This window comes from Procambarus clarkii, chromosome 67 (genome assembly GCF_040958095.1).
Source record: "Procambarus clarkii isolate CNS0578487 chromosome 67, FALCON_Pclarkii_2.0, whole genome shotgun sequence".
NCBI classification, from domain to species: domain Eukaryota; kingdom Metazoa; phylum Arthropoda; class Malacostraca; order Decapoda; family Cambaridae; genus Procambarus; species Procambarus clarkii.
In genome coordinates, this window is record NC_091216.1 from 16,864,489 (window position 1) to 16,882,480 (window position 17,992).

At 54.3% G+C, this 17,992-nt stretch overlaps 2 protein-coding genes across 2 annotated transcripts in view; one reads left to right on the forward strand and one right to left on the reverse strand.

Annotated features, from left to right (window-relative positions):
- Nucleotides 1-17,992, forward strand: part of LOC123767555 (pseudouridine-5'-phosphate glycosidase) — a 214,951-nt gene that overhangs the window by 76,793 nt on the left and 120,166 nt on the right. The gene's annotated exons all lie outside the window — the stretch shown is intronic.
- Nucleotides 1-17,992, reverse strand: part of LOC123767804 (uncharacterized) — an 84,182-nt gene that overhangs the window by 3,661 nt on the left and 62,529 nt on the right. Inside the window, exon 3 of the mRNA XM_045757854.2 lies at nucleotides 15,136-15,250. Within this exon, the coding sequence (XP_045613810.2) occupies nucleotides 15,136-15,250 (115 nt within the window). The remainder of the gene's footprint in view (nucleotides 1-15,135; nucleotides 15,251-17,992) is intronic.

Below are 17,992 nucleotides of genomic sequence, written 5' to 3' on the forward strand. Positions count from 1 at the left end.
ATACCTGGTATCTTACCTGCTTGTTATCCGCTACAATACCTGGTATCTTACCTGCTTGTCCTGCTTGTTATCCGCTACAATACCTGGTATCTTACCTGCTTGTCCTGCTTGTTATCCGCTACAATACCTGGTATCTTACCTGCTTGTCCTGCTTGTTATCCGCTACAATACCTGGTATCTTACCTGCTTGTCCTGCTTGTTATCCGCTACAATACCTGGTATCTTACCGGCTTGTCCTGCTTGTTATCCGCTACAATACCTGGTATCTTACCTGCTTGTCCTGCTTGTTATCCGCTACAATACCTGGTATCTTACCTGCTTGTCCTGCTTGTTATCCGCTACAATACCTGGTATCTTACCTGCTTGTCCTGCTTGTTATCCGCTACAATACCTGGTATCTTACCTGCTTGTCCTGCTTGTTATCCGCTACAATACCTGGTATCTTACCGGCTTGTCCTGCTTGTTATCCGCTACAATACCTGGTATCTTACCTGCTTGTCCTGCTTGTTATCCGCTACAATACCTGGTATCTTACCTGCTTGTACTGCTTGTTATCCGCTACAATACCTGGTATCTTACCTGCTTGTTATCCGCTACAATACCTGGTATCTTACCTGCTTGTACTGCTTGTTATCCGCTACAATACCTGGTATCTTACCTGCTTGTTATCCGCTACAATACCTGGTATCTTACCTGCTTGTACTGCTTGTTATCCGCTACAATACCTGGTATCTTACCTGCTTGTACTGCTTGTTATCCGCTACAATACCTGGTATCTTACCTGCTTGTTATCCGCTACAATACCTGGTATCTTACCTGCTTGTACTGCTTGTTATCCACTACAATACCTGGTATCTTACCTGCTTGTCCTGCTTGTTATCCGCTACAATACCTGGTATCTTACCTGCTTGTCCTGCTTGTTATCCGCTACAATACCTGGTATCTTACCTGCTTGTACTGCTTGTTATCCGCTACAATACCTGGTATCTTACCTTCTTGTCCTGCTTGTTATCCGCTACAATACCTGGTATCTTACCTGCTTGTACTGCTTGTTATCCACTACAATACCTGGTATCTTACCTGCTTGCCCTGCTTGTTATCCGCTACAATACCTGGTATCTTACCTTCTTGTCCTGCTTGTTATCCGCTACAATACCTGGTATCTTACCTGCTTGTCCTGCTTGTTATCCGCTACAATACCTGGTATCTTACCTGCTTGTACTGCTTGTTATCCACTACAATACCTGGTATCTTACCTGCTTGTACTGCTTGTTATCCGCTACAATACCTGGTATCTTACCTGCTTGTACTGCTTGTTATCCGCTACAATACCTGGTATCTTACCTGCTTGTTATCCGCTACAATACCTGGTATCTTACCTGCTTGTTATCCTCTACAATACCTGGTATCTTACCTGCTTGTTATCCTCTACAATACCTGGTATCTTACCTGCTTGTACTGCTTGTTATCTGCTACAATACCTGGTATCTTACCTGCTTGTACTGCTTGTTATCCGCTACAATACCTGGTATCTTACCTGCTTGTACTGCTTGTTATCCACTACAATACCTGGTATCTTACCTGTTTGTTATCCACTACAATACCTGGTATCTTACCTGCTTGTATTACCTTGTTATCCGCTACAATACCTGGTATCTTACCTGCTTGTACTGCTTGTTATCCACTACAATACCTGGTATCTTACCTGCTTGTACTGCTCGTTATCCACTACAATACCTGGTATCTTACCTGCTTGTATTACCTTGTTATCCGCTACAATACCTGGTATCTTACCTGCTTGTACTGCTTGTTATCCGCTACAATACCTGGTATCTTACCTGCTTGTTATCCGCTACAATACCTGGTATCTTACCTGCTTGTACTACCTTGTTATCCACTACAATACCTGGTATCTTACCTGCTTGTTATCCATTACAATACCTGGTATCTTACCTGCTTGTTATCCGCTACAATACCTGGTATCTTACCTGCTTGTTATCCATTACAATACCTGGTATCTTACCTGCTTGTTATCCGCTACAATACCTGGTATCTTACCTGCTTGTACTGCGTGTTATCCACTACAATACCTGGTATCTTACCTGCTTGTTATCCGCTACAATACCTGGTATCTTACCTGCTTGTTATCCATTACAATACCTGGTATCTTACTTGCTTGTTATCCGCTACAATACCTGGTATCTTACCTGCTTGTACTACCTTGTTATCCGCTACAATGCCTGGTATCTTACCTGCTTGTACTGCTTGTTATCCGCTACAATACCTGGTATCTTACCTGCTTGTACTGCTTGTTATCCACTACAATACCTGGTATCTTACCTGCTTGTACTGCTTGTTATCCACTTGTTATCCTGGTATTTCGATGTTATTATAAGTCTGGATAATATGTTAATTACTATTTAGTAAAAACATATTCTGTTGCACTTTACTTCATTGCTCAGAATGTCAAACAATGAAGGAGGTATTTGTGTTAACAGAAAATAGACTACTAAAAGCAAGGAGAAAATATTAATTACTGCTGTATTTAAATATGAACTACAGACAAGGCAAACACAGGCAAAGGAAAGAATAGGGAGTAAGTTTCCTTACTCCCTATTCTATTCTTCCTCCATTTACTCCCTATCATTTTGAAAACATTCGCAAATGATTCATTAATTATTACTGAGAAACCTTAACTTATACATTTCTAACGCTGAGGCATTGTAGAGATCATAGTGGTGGAAACATGGGAAGTGATGTGTTCTCTCCTCAGTAAATCCCCCTTGCTCGGTAACATGTTTATAATGCTGTTTAATCCTGCGTATATCTGTTACCCACAGCTCCCTCCCCACACTCTCCCACAGTGAACACTCCCCCACACTCTCCCACAGTGAACACTCCCCACACTCTCCCACAGTGAACACTCCCCCACAGCTCCCTCCCCACACTCTCCCACAGTGAACACTCCCCACACTCTCCCACAGTGAACACTCCCCACACTCTCCCACAGTGAACACTCCCCACACTCTCCCACAGTGAACACTCCCCACACTCTCCCACAGTGAACACTCCCCACACTCCAACAGTGTACACTCCCCACCCCCAAGACTGGTGGTGGGTGGCGTACTGTGACCTCGTGTCACCAGGGTAATGATGGGCTCCCTCGCTGCCTCGCTCTGTCATGGCGTGTGTGTGACTGTGGGGTGTAGTGGGCCGTCAGGGGGTATGTGATGAGCTGTTTACACCCCAGTACACAGCCACCTGAGTGTTGGAGGGTGAGCTGTTTACACCCCAGTACACAGACACCTGAGTGTTGGAGGGTGAGGTGTTTACACCCCAGTACACAGCCACCTGAGTGTTGGAGGGTGAGCTGTTTACACCCCAGTACACAGCCACCTGAGTGTTGGAGGGTGAGGTGTTTACACCCCAGTACACAGCCACCTGAGTGTTGGAGGGTGAGCTGTTTACACCCCAGTACACAGCCACCTGAGTGTTGGAGGGTGAGCTGTTTACACCCCAGTACACAGACACCTGAGTGTTGGAGGGTGAGGTGTTTACACCCCAGTACACAGCCACCTGAGTGTTGGAGGGTGAGGTGTTTACACCCCAGTACACAGCCACCTGAGTGTTGGAGGGTGAGCTGTTTACACCCCAGTACACAGCCACCTGAGTGTTGGAGGGTGAGGTGTTTACACCCCAGTACACAGCCACCTGAGTGTTGGAGGGTGAGCTGTTTACACCCCAGTACACAGCCACCTGAGTGTTGGAGGGTGAGCTGTTTACACCCCAGTACACAGACACCTGAGTGTTGGAGGGTGAGCTGTTTACACCCCAGTACACAGACACCTGAGTGTTGGAGGGTGAGGTGTTTACACCCCAGTACACAGACACCTGAGTGTTGGAGGCTCGTGCTCCAGCAGCGTGGCGTGTGGTGGAGGTCGTCAACGCACACGCCACCACAATAAAGAACACCTTCTCCTCAACCATTCAATAAATCACCGAGAGGAACGGCTCATAACTTAACATTAGCTATTCATTGATTGATGGAGATTAATCTACCCAAGAGATGGCACCACAGGCATCAATAACCCGTAATTAACGTTGTTGTTGTTGTTGTTTTAGATTGAGCTACTCAGAACGTAATGTCCATGTAGCACGGGCTATAGTGAGCCCGTAATTGAGTTCGGTTATTCACGATAACCTTATTACTCTGATATGTGGGGGTCAAAGTTTGTTGTTCAATTTAATGTTTTAAATGGAGGTGGGGTTTCCTCCTTTTTCCCCCGTTCCTTTTCCGCTTCTGTTTTAGCACACTGGTTTTAGTCGTATTTTAATAACATATCTTTGTGGCAGATATAGATGCACAGTGTTCACTAGTGTCGCCCAGCCGTGATTAACATTCCTGGCTTGTTTTATGGCTGTCCACGGAGTCAGGTGAGGGCGGTGGGTGAGGGTGGGAGGCGTGGGCGGCAGGTGAGGGTGGGAGGCGTGGGCGGCAGGTGAGGGCGGGAGGCGTGGGCGGCAGGTGAGGGCGGGAGGCGTGGGCGTGACAAGGACAGTGGGAGCACAAAGGACAGTTGAGATAATAGTTATGGGGTTGTAGAAGGCAGGTTGCGAGGTAGCGGCAGGTGTTACGTTACGGCGCTGATGGTGGCAGGGGCCAGGTGGTGGTGAGAGGAGCCAGGTGGTGGTGAGAGGGGCCAGGTGGTGGTGGTGAGAGGGGCCAGGTGGTGGTGAGAGGAGCCAGGTGGTGGTGAGAGGAGCCAGGTGGTGGTGGTGAGAGGGGCCAGGTGGTGGTGAGAGGAGCCAGGTGGTGGTGAGAGGAGCCAGGTGGTGGTGGTGAGAGGGGCCAGGTGGTGGTGAGAGGAGCCAGGTGGTGGTGAGAGGAGCCAGGTGGTGGTGGTGAGAGGAGCCAGGTGGTGGTGAGAGGGGCCAGGTGGTGGTGAGAGGAGCCAGGTGGTGGTGGTGAGAGGAGCCAGGTGGTGGTGAGAGGAGCCAGATGGTGGTGAGAGGAGCCAGGTGGTAGTGAGAGGGGCCAGGTGGTGGTGATGAGAGGGGCCAGGTGGTGGTGATGAGAGGGGCCAGGTGGTGGTAGTGAGAAGAGTCAGGTGGTGGTGGTGAGAGGAGCCAGGTGGTGGTGAGAGGGGCCAGGGGGTGATGGTGAGAGGGGCCAGGTGGTGGTGGTGAGAGGGGCCAGGTGGTGGTGAGAGGAGCCAGGTGGTGGTGGTGAGAGGGGCCAGGTGGTGGTGAGAGGAGCCAGGTGGTGGTGAGAGGAGCCAGGTGGTGGTGGTGAGAGGAGCCAGGTGGTGGTGAGAGGGGCCAGGTGGTGGTGAGAGGAGCCAGGTGGTGGTGGTGAGAGGAGCCAGGTGGTGGTGGTGAGAGGAGCCAGGTGGTGGTGAGAGGGGCCAGGTGGTGGTGAGAGGAGCCAGGTGGTGGTGGTGAGAGGGGCCAGGTGGTGGTGAGAGGAGCCAGGTGGTGGTGAGAGGAGCCAGGTGGTGGTGGTGAGAGGAGCCAGGTGGTGGTGAGAGGGGCCAGGTGGTGGTGAGAGGAGCCAGGTGGTGGTGGTGAGAGGGGCCAGGTGGTGGTGAGAGGAGCCAGGTGGTGGTAAGAGGAGCCAGGTGGTGGTGAGAGGAGCCAGGTGGTGGTGAGAGGAGCCAGGTGGTGGTGGTGAGAGGGGCCAGGTGGTGGTGAGAGGAGCCAGGTGGTGGTGAGAGGAGCCAGGTGGTGGTGGTGAGAGGGGCCAGGTGGTGGTGAGAGGAGCCAGGTGGTGGTGAGAGGAGCCAGGTGGTGGTGGTGAGAGGGGCCAGGTGGTGGTGAGAGGATCCAGGTGGTGGTGAGAGGAGCCAGGTGGTGGTGGTGAGAGGGGCCAGGTGGTGGTGAGAGGAGCCAGGTGGTGGTGGTGAGAGGGGCCAGGTGGTGGTGAGAGGATCCAGGTGGTGGTGAGAGGAGCCAGGTGGTGGTGGTGAGAGGGGCCAGGTGGTGGTGAGAGGAGCCAGGTGGTGGTGAGAGGAGCCAGGTGGTGGTGGTGAGAGGGGCCAGGTGGTGGTGAGAGGAGCCAGGTGGTGGTGAGAGGAGCCAGGTGGTGGTGGTGAGAGGGGCCAGGTGGTGGTGAGAGGAGCCAGGTGGTGGTGGTGAGAGGGGCCAGGTGGTGGTGAGAGGAGCCAGGTGGTGGTGAGAGGAGCCAGGTGGTGGTGGTGAGAGGGGCCAGGTGGTGGTGAGAGGAGCCAGGTGGTGGTGAGAGGAGCCAGGTGGTGGTGGTGAGAGGGGCCAGGTGGTGGTGAGAGGAGCCAGGTGGTGGTGAGAGGAGCCAGGTGGTGGTGAGAGGAGCCAGGTGGTAGTGATAGGGGCCAGGTGGTGGTGATGAGAGGGGCCAGGTGGTGGTGATGAGAGGGGCCAGGTGGTGGTAGTGAGAGGAGTCAGGTGGTGGTGGTGAGAGGAGCCAGGTGGTGGTGAGAGGGGCCAGGGGGTGATGGTGAGAGGGGCCAGGTGGTGGTTGTGAGAGGGGCCAGGTGGTGGTGGTGAGAGGAGCCAGGTGGTGGTGGTGAGAGGGGCCAGGTGGTGGTGGTGAGAGGAGCCAGGTGGTGGTGGTGAGAGGAGCCAGGTGGTGGTGAGAGGGGCCAGGTGGTGGTGATGAGAGGGGCCAGGTGGTGGTGGTGAGAGGAGCCAGGTGGTGGTGAGAGGAGCCAGGTGGTGGTGGTGAGAGGGGCCAGGTGGTGGTGAGAGGAGCCAGGTGGTGGTGGTGAGAGGAGCCAGGTGGTGGTGAGAGGGGCCAGGTGGTGGTGAGAGGAGCCAGGTGGTGGTGAGAGGGGCCAGGTGGTGGTGAGAGGAGCCAGGTGGTTGTGAGAGGGGCCAGGTGGTGGTGGTGAGAGGGGCCAGGTGGTGGTGGTGAGAGGAGCCAGGTGGTGGTGGTGAGAGGAGCCAGGTGGTGGTGAGAGGGGCCAGGTGGTGGTGAGAGGAGCCAGGTGGTGGTGAGAGGGGCCAGGTGGTGGTGAGAGGAGCCAGGTGGTTGTGAGAGGGGCCAGGTGGTGGTGGTGAGAGGGGCCAGGTGGTGGTGGTGAGAGGAGCCAGGTGGTGGTGAGAGGGGCCAGGTGGTGGTGGTGAGAGGGGCCAGGTGGTGGTGAGAGGAGCCAGGTGGTGGTGAGAGGGGCCAGGTGGTGGTGGTGAGAGGGGCCAGGTGGTGGTGAGAGGGGCCAGGTGGTGGTGGTGAGAGGGGCCAGGTGGTGGTGGTGAGAGGAGCCAGGTGGTGGTGAGAGGGGCCAGGTGGTGGTGGTGAGAGGGGCCAGGTGGTGGTGAGAGGGGCCAGGTGGTGGGTGATAGTGGTGGCAGCACCACAACAAGAGGCAGCCATGAGCGGGACCATCAGTGACCACCCACACTATCAGAGGGTGGGTGTATGAGGCGCCCACTACCTGCCACTCCTCTCCTGCAAGGTGGGAGGTGACTGTTGCTTTAGCCGTCACGTCATGTGCTCAACCCCCGCCAGTTACTGAGCGCTCACTCCCACAACCTGAGCAGTAACTGAGCGGTAAACTATGCTCACCTCTCATATTCACAACCAAGCTGGCCACGGCTCGCTTGTCGGGGCTTCTGTCATGATCAAACTAAATAAGAGTAATTATATTAAGCGCTCGCAGTGGGTGAGCATCGCGGCTGCTCCCGTTAATAATCCAGCCCCTTCTCTTGATTTATCCCGCCGTAAAACATCTAACCTCTGATCCTAACCACGTCTGGACCTATCCTAACGTCTCTTATCCTAACCACGTCTGGACCTATCCTAACATCTCTTATCCTAACCACGTCTGGACCTATCCTAACATCTCTTATCCTAACCACGTCTGGACCTATCCTAACATCTCTTATCCTAACCACGTCTGGACCTATCCTAACATCTCTTATCCTAACCACGTCTGGACCTATCCTAACGTCTCTTATCCTAACCACGTCTGGACCTATCCTAACGTCTCTTATCCTAACCACGTCTGGACCTATCCTAACATCTCTTATCCTAACCACGTCTGGACCTATCCTAACATCTCTTATCCTAACCACGTCTGGACCTATCCTAACGTCTCTTATCCTAACCACGTCTGGACCTATCCTAACGTCTCTTATCCTAACCACGTCTGGACCTATCCTAACGTCTCTTATCCTAACCACGTCTGGACCTATCCTAACGTCTCTTATCCTAACCACGTCTGGACCTAAGCATCCCATTTAACCCAGCGTGTGCACGTGTGGGTGTGTATGGAGAGGAAGCCTGGCATACACTGAGCACGTGCATAAATGACTCGAATTACTGAGCATTAATGCGTTGTAACAATAATTCAGCGGAGGTAGTGTGCACAGGAGTTAACATAGGCTGCCAGCCCCGTCTTGTGGCTGGCGTAGGCGTAGTCTAGTACATATCTGGACTAAATTAGGCCTGAGGTTGGGTATATGAGGCACAGGATTGCTTCTTTTGGTCTAAGATATCGTATGTTAGGATAGCTAAGTTTTTTATTTGAGCGTGTGGCTGCTTCGTTGTGCTTTTGATTTTTGGTTTGGTCCTTTAGTATCCCACAATGTTGGCTGCTTTGTGGTCCAGCCGACCATACTCTGGACGGTCCTGCCATGGCACTAGAGGTTCTATCATTGCTAACGGATGGGCTGGTACATGTACGAGTCGAATATGTGTTTGATGTTTATGTAGAGGTTATTACTGCTGCTATTACTGTTATTACTACTGCTGGCAGTACTGTTATTACTACTGCTGGCAGTACTGTCACGCCTCGCACTCTAAACTGCTCGCTCACCCTTCATACTTGCTGGTGTGGGTGTTGCCACGTGCGTGTGCTCCTGCAAGTATTCACCTAGTTGTAGTCACCGAGTTGTCCTTGCGGGGGTTGAGCTCTGCTCTTTCGGCCCGTCTCTCAATTGTTACTAACTACTATTTTTTCCCCCCACAACATACACACTGTGCCCAAATGAGCCACAGAGATATTAGAAAGAACTTTTTTAGTGTCAGAGTGGTTGACAAATGGAATGCATTAGGAAGTGATGTGGTGGAGGCTGACTCCATACACAGTTTCAAGTGTAGATATGATAGAGCCCAATAGGCTCAGGAACCTGTACACCTGTTGATTGACAGTTGAGAGGCGGGACCAAAGAGCCAGAGCTCAACCCCCGCAAGCACAACTAGGTGAGTACAACTAGGTGAGTACACTCCCCGGTCGGGGAGCCGGTCGGCCGAGCGGACAGCACACTGGACTTGTGATCCTGTAGTCCTGGGTTCGATCCCAGGCGCCGGCGAGAAACAAAGGTGAGAGTTTCTTTTACCCTATGTCCCTGTTACCTAGCAGTAAAATAGGTACCTGGGTGTTAGTCAGCTGTCACGGGCTGCTTCCTGGGGGTGGAGGCCTGGTCGAGGACCGGGCCGCGGGGACACTAAAAAGCCCCGAAATCATCTCAAGATAACCTCAAGATAACCACCCCAGGAAGCAGCCCGTGACAGCTGACTAACTCCCAGGTACCTATTTACTGCTAGGTAACAGGGGGATTAGGGATTAGCAGCTGGGGGTGAAAGAAACTCTGCCCTTTGTTTCTCGCCGGCGCCTGGGATCGAACCCGGGAATACAGAATTACGCGCCCAGCGTGCTATCAGCTCAGCCACCGCCCCCCCCCCCCACGAGCATACGAGCACACGAGCACAAGTAATTACCTAAGTGTAATTACCTAAGTGTAGTTACAGGATGAGAGCTACGCTCGTGGAGTCCCGTCTTCCCAGCACTTTAACACTCCAAAATTTTTTTGTGTAAGTGCTCGTGTGTGCGTGCGTGCGTGTGCTCGTATGGGCGTGCGTGTGCTCGCGTGTACGCGTGTGGTGTGCGGGAGGTGTGGGGCTGTGTTGGTGTACTGAGGTATGTGGCTATGTGGCGCGAGCAGGTTAAAAGTATGGCGTTAACCGTGGCGGGTTGGGGTTGGGGGGCGGGGGGTGATGGTTATGGGGTGACAGGGGCGGAAGTGAGGGGTGACAGTCCCTGGGGTGTTGGGGTGATGGGAGCGGGGGTGAGAGTGGGTGGGAAGAGAGAGGTGTGAGAGTGAGGGATTGGTTAATGTCTCAACAATAACGTGAGGCTCGCAGCCGGGTCACCCAGTGCCGCAGCCGGGGCCACATAGGGCCAGCCACGTGCCGCAGCCGGGTCACCCAGTGCCGCAGCCGGGGCCACATAGGGCCAGCCACGTGCCGCAGCCGGGTCACCCAGTGCCGCAGCCGGGCCACCTAGGGCCAGCCACATGCCGCAGCCGGGCCACCTAGGGCCAGCCACGTGCCGCAGCCGGGCCACCCAGTGCCGCAGCCGGGCCACCTAGGGCCAGCCACGTGCCGCAGCCGGGCCACCTAGGGCCAGCCACGTGCCGCAGCCGGGCCACCCAGTACCAGCCACGTGCCGCAGCCGGGCCACACCGGGCCAGCCACGTGCCGCAGCCGGGCCACCCAGTGCCAGCCACGTGCCGCAGCCGGGCCACCCAGTGCCAGCCACGTGCGCGCCGGGCCACCCAGTGCCAGCCACGTGCCGCAGCCGGGCCACCCAGTACCAGCCACGTGCCGCAGCCGGGCCACCCAGTACCAGCCACGTGCCGCAGCCGGGCCACCCAGTACCAGCCACGTGCCGCAGCCGGGCCACCCAGTACCAGCCACGTGCCGCAGCCGGGCCACCCAGTACCAGCCACGTGCCGCAGCCGGGCCACCCAGTACCAGCCACGTGCCGCAGCCGGGCCACCCAGTACCAGCCACGTGCCGCAGCCGGGCCACCCAGTACCAGCCACGTGCCGCAGCCGGGCCACCCAGTACCAGCCACGTGCCGCAGCCGGGCCACACAGGGCCAGCCACGTGCCGCAGCCGGGCCACCCAGTACCAGCCACGTGCCGCAGCCGGGCCACACAGGGCCAGCCACGTGCCGCAGCCGGGCCACACAGGGCCAGCCACGTGCCGCAGCCGGGCCACCCAGTACCAGCCACGTGCCGCAGCCGGGCCACACAGGGCCAGCCACGTGCCGCAGCCGGGCCACCCAGTACCAGCCACGTGCCGCAGCCGGGCCACACAGGGCCAACCACGTGCCGCAGCCGGGCCACCCAGTACCAGCCACGTGCCGCAGCCGGGCCACACAGGGCCAGCCACGTGCCGCAGCCGGGCCACCCAGTACCAGCCACGTGCCGCAGCCGGGCCACACAGGGCCAGCCACGTGCCGCAGCCGGGCCACACAGGGCCAGCCACGTGCCGCAGCCGGGCCACACAGGGCCAGCCACGTGCCGCAGCCGGGCCACCCAGTACCAGCCACGTGCCGCAGCCGGGCCACACAGGGCCAGCCACGTGCCGCAGCCGGGCCACCCAGTACCAGCCACGTGCCGCAGCCGGGCCACCCAGTACCAGCCACGTGCCGCAGCCGGGCCACCCAGTACCAGCCACGTGCCGCAGCCGGGCCACCCAGTACCAGCCACGTGCCGCAGCCGGGCCACCCAGTACCAGCCACGTGCCGCAGCCGGGCCACCCAGTACCAGCCACGTGCCGCAGCCGGGCCACCCAGTACCAGCCACGTGCCGCAGCCGGGCCACCCAGTACCAGCCACGTGCCGCAGTCGGGCCACCCAGTACCAGCCACGTGCCGCAGCCGGGCCACCCAGTACCAGCCACGTGCCGCAGCCGGGCCACACAGGGCCAGCCACGTGCCGCAGCCGGGCCACCCAGTACCAGCCACGTGCCGCAGCCGGGCCACACAGGACCAGCCACGTGCCGCAGCCGGGCCACCCAGTACCAGCCACGTGCCGCAGCCGGGCCACACAGTACCAGCCACGTGCCGCAGCCGGGCCACACAGTGCCAGCCACGTGCCGCAGCCGGGCCACCCAGTGCCACCCAGTGCCGCAGCCGGGCCACACAGTGCCGCAGCTGCTATCATACAGTTCGTGTTCGAGGAGTTATTAACTGTATTTGTTCAGAGTATTTGTTCCTGTATTAGTTAATTTAGTTGTATTATTATTGTATGTGTTACAAAGGTGAATATGGTGATGGATGCTCTGTGACTGTTGATGGTGACACTATTCCTGCCAGCCAGGAGCCTGCCACTCGTTGGTCTTACCTAAACACCCCGTCCTCTCAACCAAAACGTCGCGTTTTGTACGTTATGGCAACTAACGTTACAAATGTGCCCTACCAGCAAAGGTAACTGTTCACACACATCCTCTCTCTCTCTATGCATCTGACTCGGTAGGTTAGGTGGGAGGCTTGGGTTAGTACGTTTCTGGTTAAGACAGGAGGTTGGCTTTGTGACGGAGTGGCGGAGCCCTGGAGCCAGATTCACGAAAACACTTACGCAAGCACTTACGAACGTGTACATCTTTCCACAATCTTTGACGGCTTTGGTTACATTTATTAAACAGTTTACAAGCATGAAAACTTGCCATTCAACTGTTGTTATTGTTATAAACAGCCTCCTGGTGCTTCGGAGCTTATTAACTGTTTAATAATTGTAAACAAAGCCGCCAAAGATTGAGGAAAGATGTACAGGTTCGTAAGTGTTTGCGTAAGTGCTTCGTGAATCTGGCCCCTGGTGAAGAGAGAGCAGTAAGAGGTATGGGGAACGGTGAGAGGTGGAGCCAACACAAGCTGCCAGCAAGAATGCCGTGTGAACGTAAGAATGAACATCATTCAAAATAAATAGAGAAATCTAAGCATTTAGGGCGGGGCGGGGGGGAGGGGACCACGCCCAGAGTATTACAGTAATAGCTCACTACACAGCACCGCTCTTTACTTCCCTGCACAAGCCAAGCTCTTACTTTCCTCTGTGTTGTACCTGTGTGTGATCTCGCGAGTTCTTGCAACCGTGCCTGAGACCAGACACCACGTCAACCTCATCAGTTCAGCTCTTGCAGTTTCGGCCTGCAACTCTGGCAGTCACACCCTGGCACGTCCTGCAACAACCTGTCGAGTCCTGACTTACAAATTTCTACCATTTGGTCAAGCAATATTTCCCATGTTTACAAAACGTTGACATTTTAGAGCCTTGATGCTGATAATATTAGTGAGTATGAGCGGTCAGCAGGACGCCAGTGGTGAGGCTGTGTCCCTGCTGAATGGTGCGGGCTGCCGTAGGCTCGGGCACCCCGCCTGGCCCTCCCCACACACAGCTGGAGCACCGCGGCACACTGGTGAAGGGAGGGTTGTGGCGGCGTGTAGCAAGAGACTCTTTAGTAACCCCCTTCACCATCTTGAGCCTCCTGAGGCAACATAACTACGGTCTTGACAACACGGCTACAAATATACACACAGCCGCCCAACATTGACTTTTACACTAAACGTAACTCTAGTTATATGTTGTCGCGTCCTGGCACTAATCTGTGAGGTCTTGACGCGTGACTAGTGAGGTACCAGGCGTGACTTACCTGTTGATTACTGAGGTACCTGGCGTGACTTACCTGTTGATTACTGAGGTACCTGGCGTGACTTACCTGTTGATTACTGAGGTACCTGGCGTGACTTACCTGTTGATTACTGAGGTACCTGGCGTGACTTACCTGTTGATTACTGAGGTACCTGGCGTGACTTACCTGTTGATTACTGAGGTACCTGGCGTGACTTACCTGTTGATTACTGAGGTACCTGGCATGACTTACCTGCTGACTACTGAGGTACCTGGCATGACTTACCTGCTGACTACTGAGGTACCTGGCATGACTTACCTGCTGACTACTGAGGTACCTGGCGTGACTTACCTGCTGACTACTGAGGTACCTGGCGTGACTTACCTGCTGACTAGTGAGGTACCTGGCGTGACTTACCTGCTGACTACTGAGGTACCTGGCGTGACTTACCTGCTGACTAGTGAGGTACCTGGCGTGACTTACCTGCTGACTAGTGGGGTACCTGGCGTGACTTACCTGCTGACTACTGAGGTACCTGGCGTGACTTACCTGCTGGCTAGTGAGGTGCCTGGCATGACTTACCTGTTGATTACTGAGGTACCTGGCGTGACTTACCTGTTGATTACTGAGGTACCTGGCATGACTTACCTGCTGACAAGTGAGGTTGATACCTGGTTGATACCTGGTTGATGGGGTTCTGTGAGTTCTTCTACTCCCCAAGCCCGGCCCGAGGCCAGGCTTGACTTGTGAGAGTTTGGTCCACCAGGCTGTTGCTTGGAGCGGCCCGCAGGCCCACATACCCACCACAGCCCGGCACTCCTGGGAGGAATAAATCTAGTGTCCTCTTGAAGATGTCCACGGTTGTTCCGGCAATATTTCTTATGCTTGCTGGGAGGACGTTGAACAACCGTGGACCTCTGATGTTTATACAGTGCTCTCTGATTGTGCCTATGGCACCTCTGCTCTTCACTGGTTCTATTCTACATTTTCTTCCATATCGTTCACTCCAGTACGTTGTTATTTTACTGTGTAGATTTGGTACTTGGCTCTCCAGTATCTTCCAGGTGTATATTATTTGATATCTCTCTCGTCTTCTTTCTAGTGAGTACATTTGGAGAGCTTTGAGACGATCCCAATAATTTAGGTGCTTTATTGCGTCTATGCGTGCCGTATATGTTCTCTGTATTCCCTCTATTTCAGCAATCTCTCCTGTTCTGAAGGGGGAAGTGAGTACTGAGCAGTACTCAAGACGGGACAACACAAGTGACCAGAAGAGTACAACCATTGTGATGGGATCCCTGGATTTGAAAGTTCTCGTAATCCATCCTATCATTTTTCTGGCTGACGCAATATTTGCTTGGTTATGCTCCCTAAACGTTAGGTCGTCAGACATCATTATTCCCAAATCCTTTACATGCTGTTTTCCTACTATGGGTACATTTGATTGTGTTTTGTACTCTGTATTATGTTTCAGATCCTCATTTTTACCGTACCTGAGTACCTGGAATTTATCACTGTTAAACATCATGTTATTTTCTGATGCCCAGTCGAAAACTTTATTAATATCAGCTCATGACTTACCTGCTGACTAGTGAGGTACCTGGCGTGACTTACCTGCTGACTAGTGAGGTACCTGGCGTGACTTACCTGCTGACTAGTGAGGTACCTGGCGTGACTTACCTGCTGACTAGTGAGGTACCTGGCGTGACTGAGGTATGAAGGGAAGTGGGTAGGGTGACTTACCTTGCGCCAGGGCGGTGTTGGAGAGGCCCCGCCCCATCCAGCCGACCACGCCCCCCGCCACCACCACCTCCACGCCCACACACCCGCCGGCACACACCAGCCACCACCCGCCCTTCTGTCGACACGCCCACACAGGCTTAGGGGTAATATTACTCCTCACTACTCCACACTTTTGTTTATTGGTGTAACACTTGTGAGTGGTGTGAGTCTTATGGGGGTGTGAGTCTTATGGGGGTGTGTGAGAGTCTTATGGGGGTGTGAGAGTCTTATGGGGGTGTGTGAGAGTCTTATGGGGGTGTGAGAGTCTTATGGGTGTGTGTGAGTCTCATGGGGGGGGGGTGAGTCTTATGGGTGTGTGAGTCTTATGGGGGTGTAACACTTGTGAGTGGTGTGAGTCTTATGGGGGTGTGTGAGAGTCTTATGGGGGTGTGAGAGTCTTATGGGGGTGTGTGAGAGTCTTATGGGGGTGTGAGAGTCTTATGGGTGTGTGTGAGAGTCTCATGGGGCGGGGGGGGGGGGGGTGTGAGTCTTATGGGGGTGTAACACTTGTGAGTGGTGTGAGTCTTATGGGGGTGTGAGAGTCTTATGGGGTGTGTGAGTCTTATGGGGGTGTGAGTCTTATGGGGGTGTGTGAGTCTTATGGGTGTGTGTGAGTCTCATGGGGGGGGGGTGTGAGTCTTATGGGGGTGTAACACTTGTGAGTGGTGTGAGTCTTATGGGGGTGTGAGAGTCTTATGGGGTGTGTGAGTCTTATGGGGGTGTGAGTCTTATGGGGGTGTGTGAGTCTTATGGGTGTGTGTGAGTCTTATGGGGTGTGAGTCTTATGGGGGTGTGTGAGTCTTATGGGTGTGTGTGAGTCTCATGGGGGGGTGTGAGTCTTATGGGGGTGTGAGTCTTATGGGGGTGTAACACTTGTGAGTGGTGTGAGTCTTATGGGGGTGTGAGAGTCTTATGGGGTGTGTGAGTCTTATGGGGGTGTGAGTCTTATGGGGGTGTAAGAGTCTTATGGGGTGTGAGTCTTATGGGGGTGTGAGTCTTATGGGGGTGTGTGAGTCTTATGGGTGTGTGTGAGAGTCTTATGGGGGGTGTGAGTCTTATGGGGGTGTGAGTCTTATGGGGGTGTAAGTCTTATGGGGGTGTGAGTCTTATGGGGGTGTGAGTCTTATGGGGGTGTGAGAGTCTTATGGGGGTGTGTGAGTCTTATGGGGGTGTGAGAGTCTTATGGGTGTGTGTGAGTCTTATGGGTGTGTGAGTCTTATGGGGGTGTGTGAGTCTTATGGGGGTGTGTGAGAGTCTCATGAGGGGGGTGTGAGTCTTATGGGGGTGTGAGTCTTATGGGGGTGTGAGTCTTATGGGGGTGTGAATCTTATGGGGGTGTGAGTCTTATGGGGGTGTGAGTCTTATGGGGGTGTGAGTCTTATGGGTGTGTGAATCTTATGGGGGTGTGAGTCTTATGGGGGTGTGAGAGTCTTATGGGTGTGTGTGAGAGTCTTATGGGTGTGTGAGTCTTATGGGGGTGTGTGAGTCTTATGGGGGTGTGAGAGTCTTATGGGGGTGTGTGAGTCTTATAGGGGTGTAAGTCTTATGGGGGTGTGAGTCTTATGGGGGTGTGAGTCTTATGGGGGTGTGAGAGTCTTATGGGGGTGTGTGAGTCTTATGGGGGTGTGAGAGTCTTATGGGTGTGTGTGAGAGTCTTATGGGTGTGTGAGTCTTATGGGGGTGTGTGAGTCTTATGGGGGTGTGTGAGAGTCTCATGAGGGGGGTGTGAGTCTTATGGGGGTGTGAGTCTTATGGGGGTGTGAGTCTTATGGGGGTGTGAATCTTATGGGGGTGTGAGTCTTATGGGGGTGTGAGTCTTATGGGGGTGTGAGTCTTATGGGGGTGTGAGTCTTATGGGTGTGTGAGTCTTATGGGGGGGGGGTGTGAGTCTTATGGGGGGTGTGAGTCTTATGGGGGTGTGAGAGTCTTATGGGTGTGTGTGAGAGTCTTATGGGTGTGTGAGTCTTATGGGGGTGTGTGAGTCTTATGGGGGTGTGAGAGTCTTATGGGGGTGTGTGAGTCTTATGGGGGTGTGAGAGTCTCATGGGGGTCTGAGAGTCTTATGGGGGTGTGTGAGTCTCATGGGGGTCTGAGAGTCTTATGGGGGTGTGTGAGTCTTATGGGTGTGTGTGAGTCTCATGGGGGTCTGAGAGTCTTATGGGGGTGTGAGAGTCTTATGGGGGTGTGTGAGTCTTATGGGGATGTGTGAGTCTTATGGGTGTGTGAGTCTTATGGAGGTGTGTGAGAGTCTTATGGGGGTGTGTGAGTCTTATGGGGGTGTGAGAGTCTTATGGGTGTGTGTGAGTCTTATGGGGGTGTGAGAGTCTTATGGGGGTGGGAGATTCTTATGGGGGTGTGTGTGAGTCTTATGGGTGTGTGTGAGTCTTATGGGGGTGTGAGAGTCTTATGGGGGTGTGTGTGAGAGTCTTATGGGGTGTGAGAGTCTTATGGGTGTGAGTCTTATGGGGGTGTGTGAGTCTTATGGGGGTGTGAGAGTCTTATGGGGGTGTGTGAGAGTCTTATGGGTGTGTGAGAGTCTTATGGGGGTGTGAGAGTCTTATGGGTGTGTGAGAGTCTTATGGGGGTGTGAGTCTTATGGGGGTGTGTGTCTTATGGGGGTGTGAGAGTCTTATGGGGGTGTGAGTCTTATGGGTGTGTGTGAGAGTCTTATGGGGGAGTGTGTAAGTCTTATGGGGGTGTGAGAGTCTTATGGGTGTGTGTGTGTGAGTCTTATGGGGGGGTGTGAGAGTCTTAAGGGGGGTGTGAGAGTCTTATGGGGGTGTAAGAGTCTTATGGGGGCGTGAGTCTTATGGGGGTG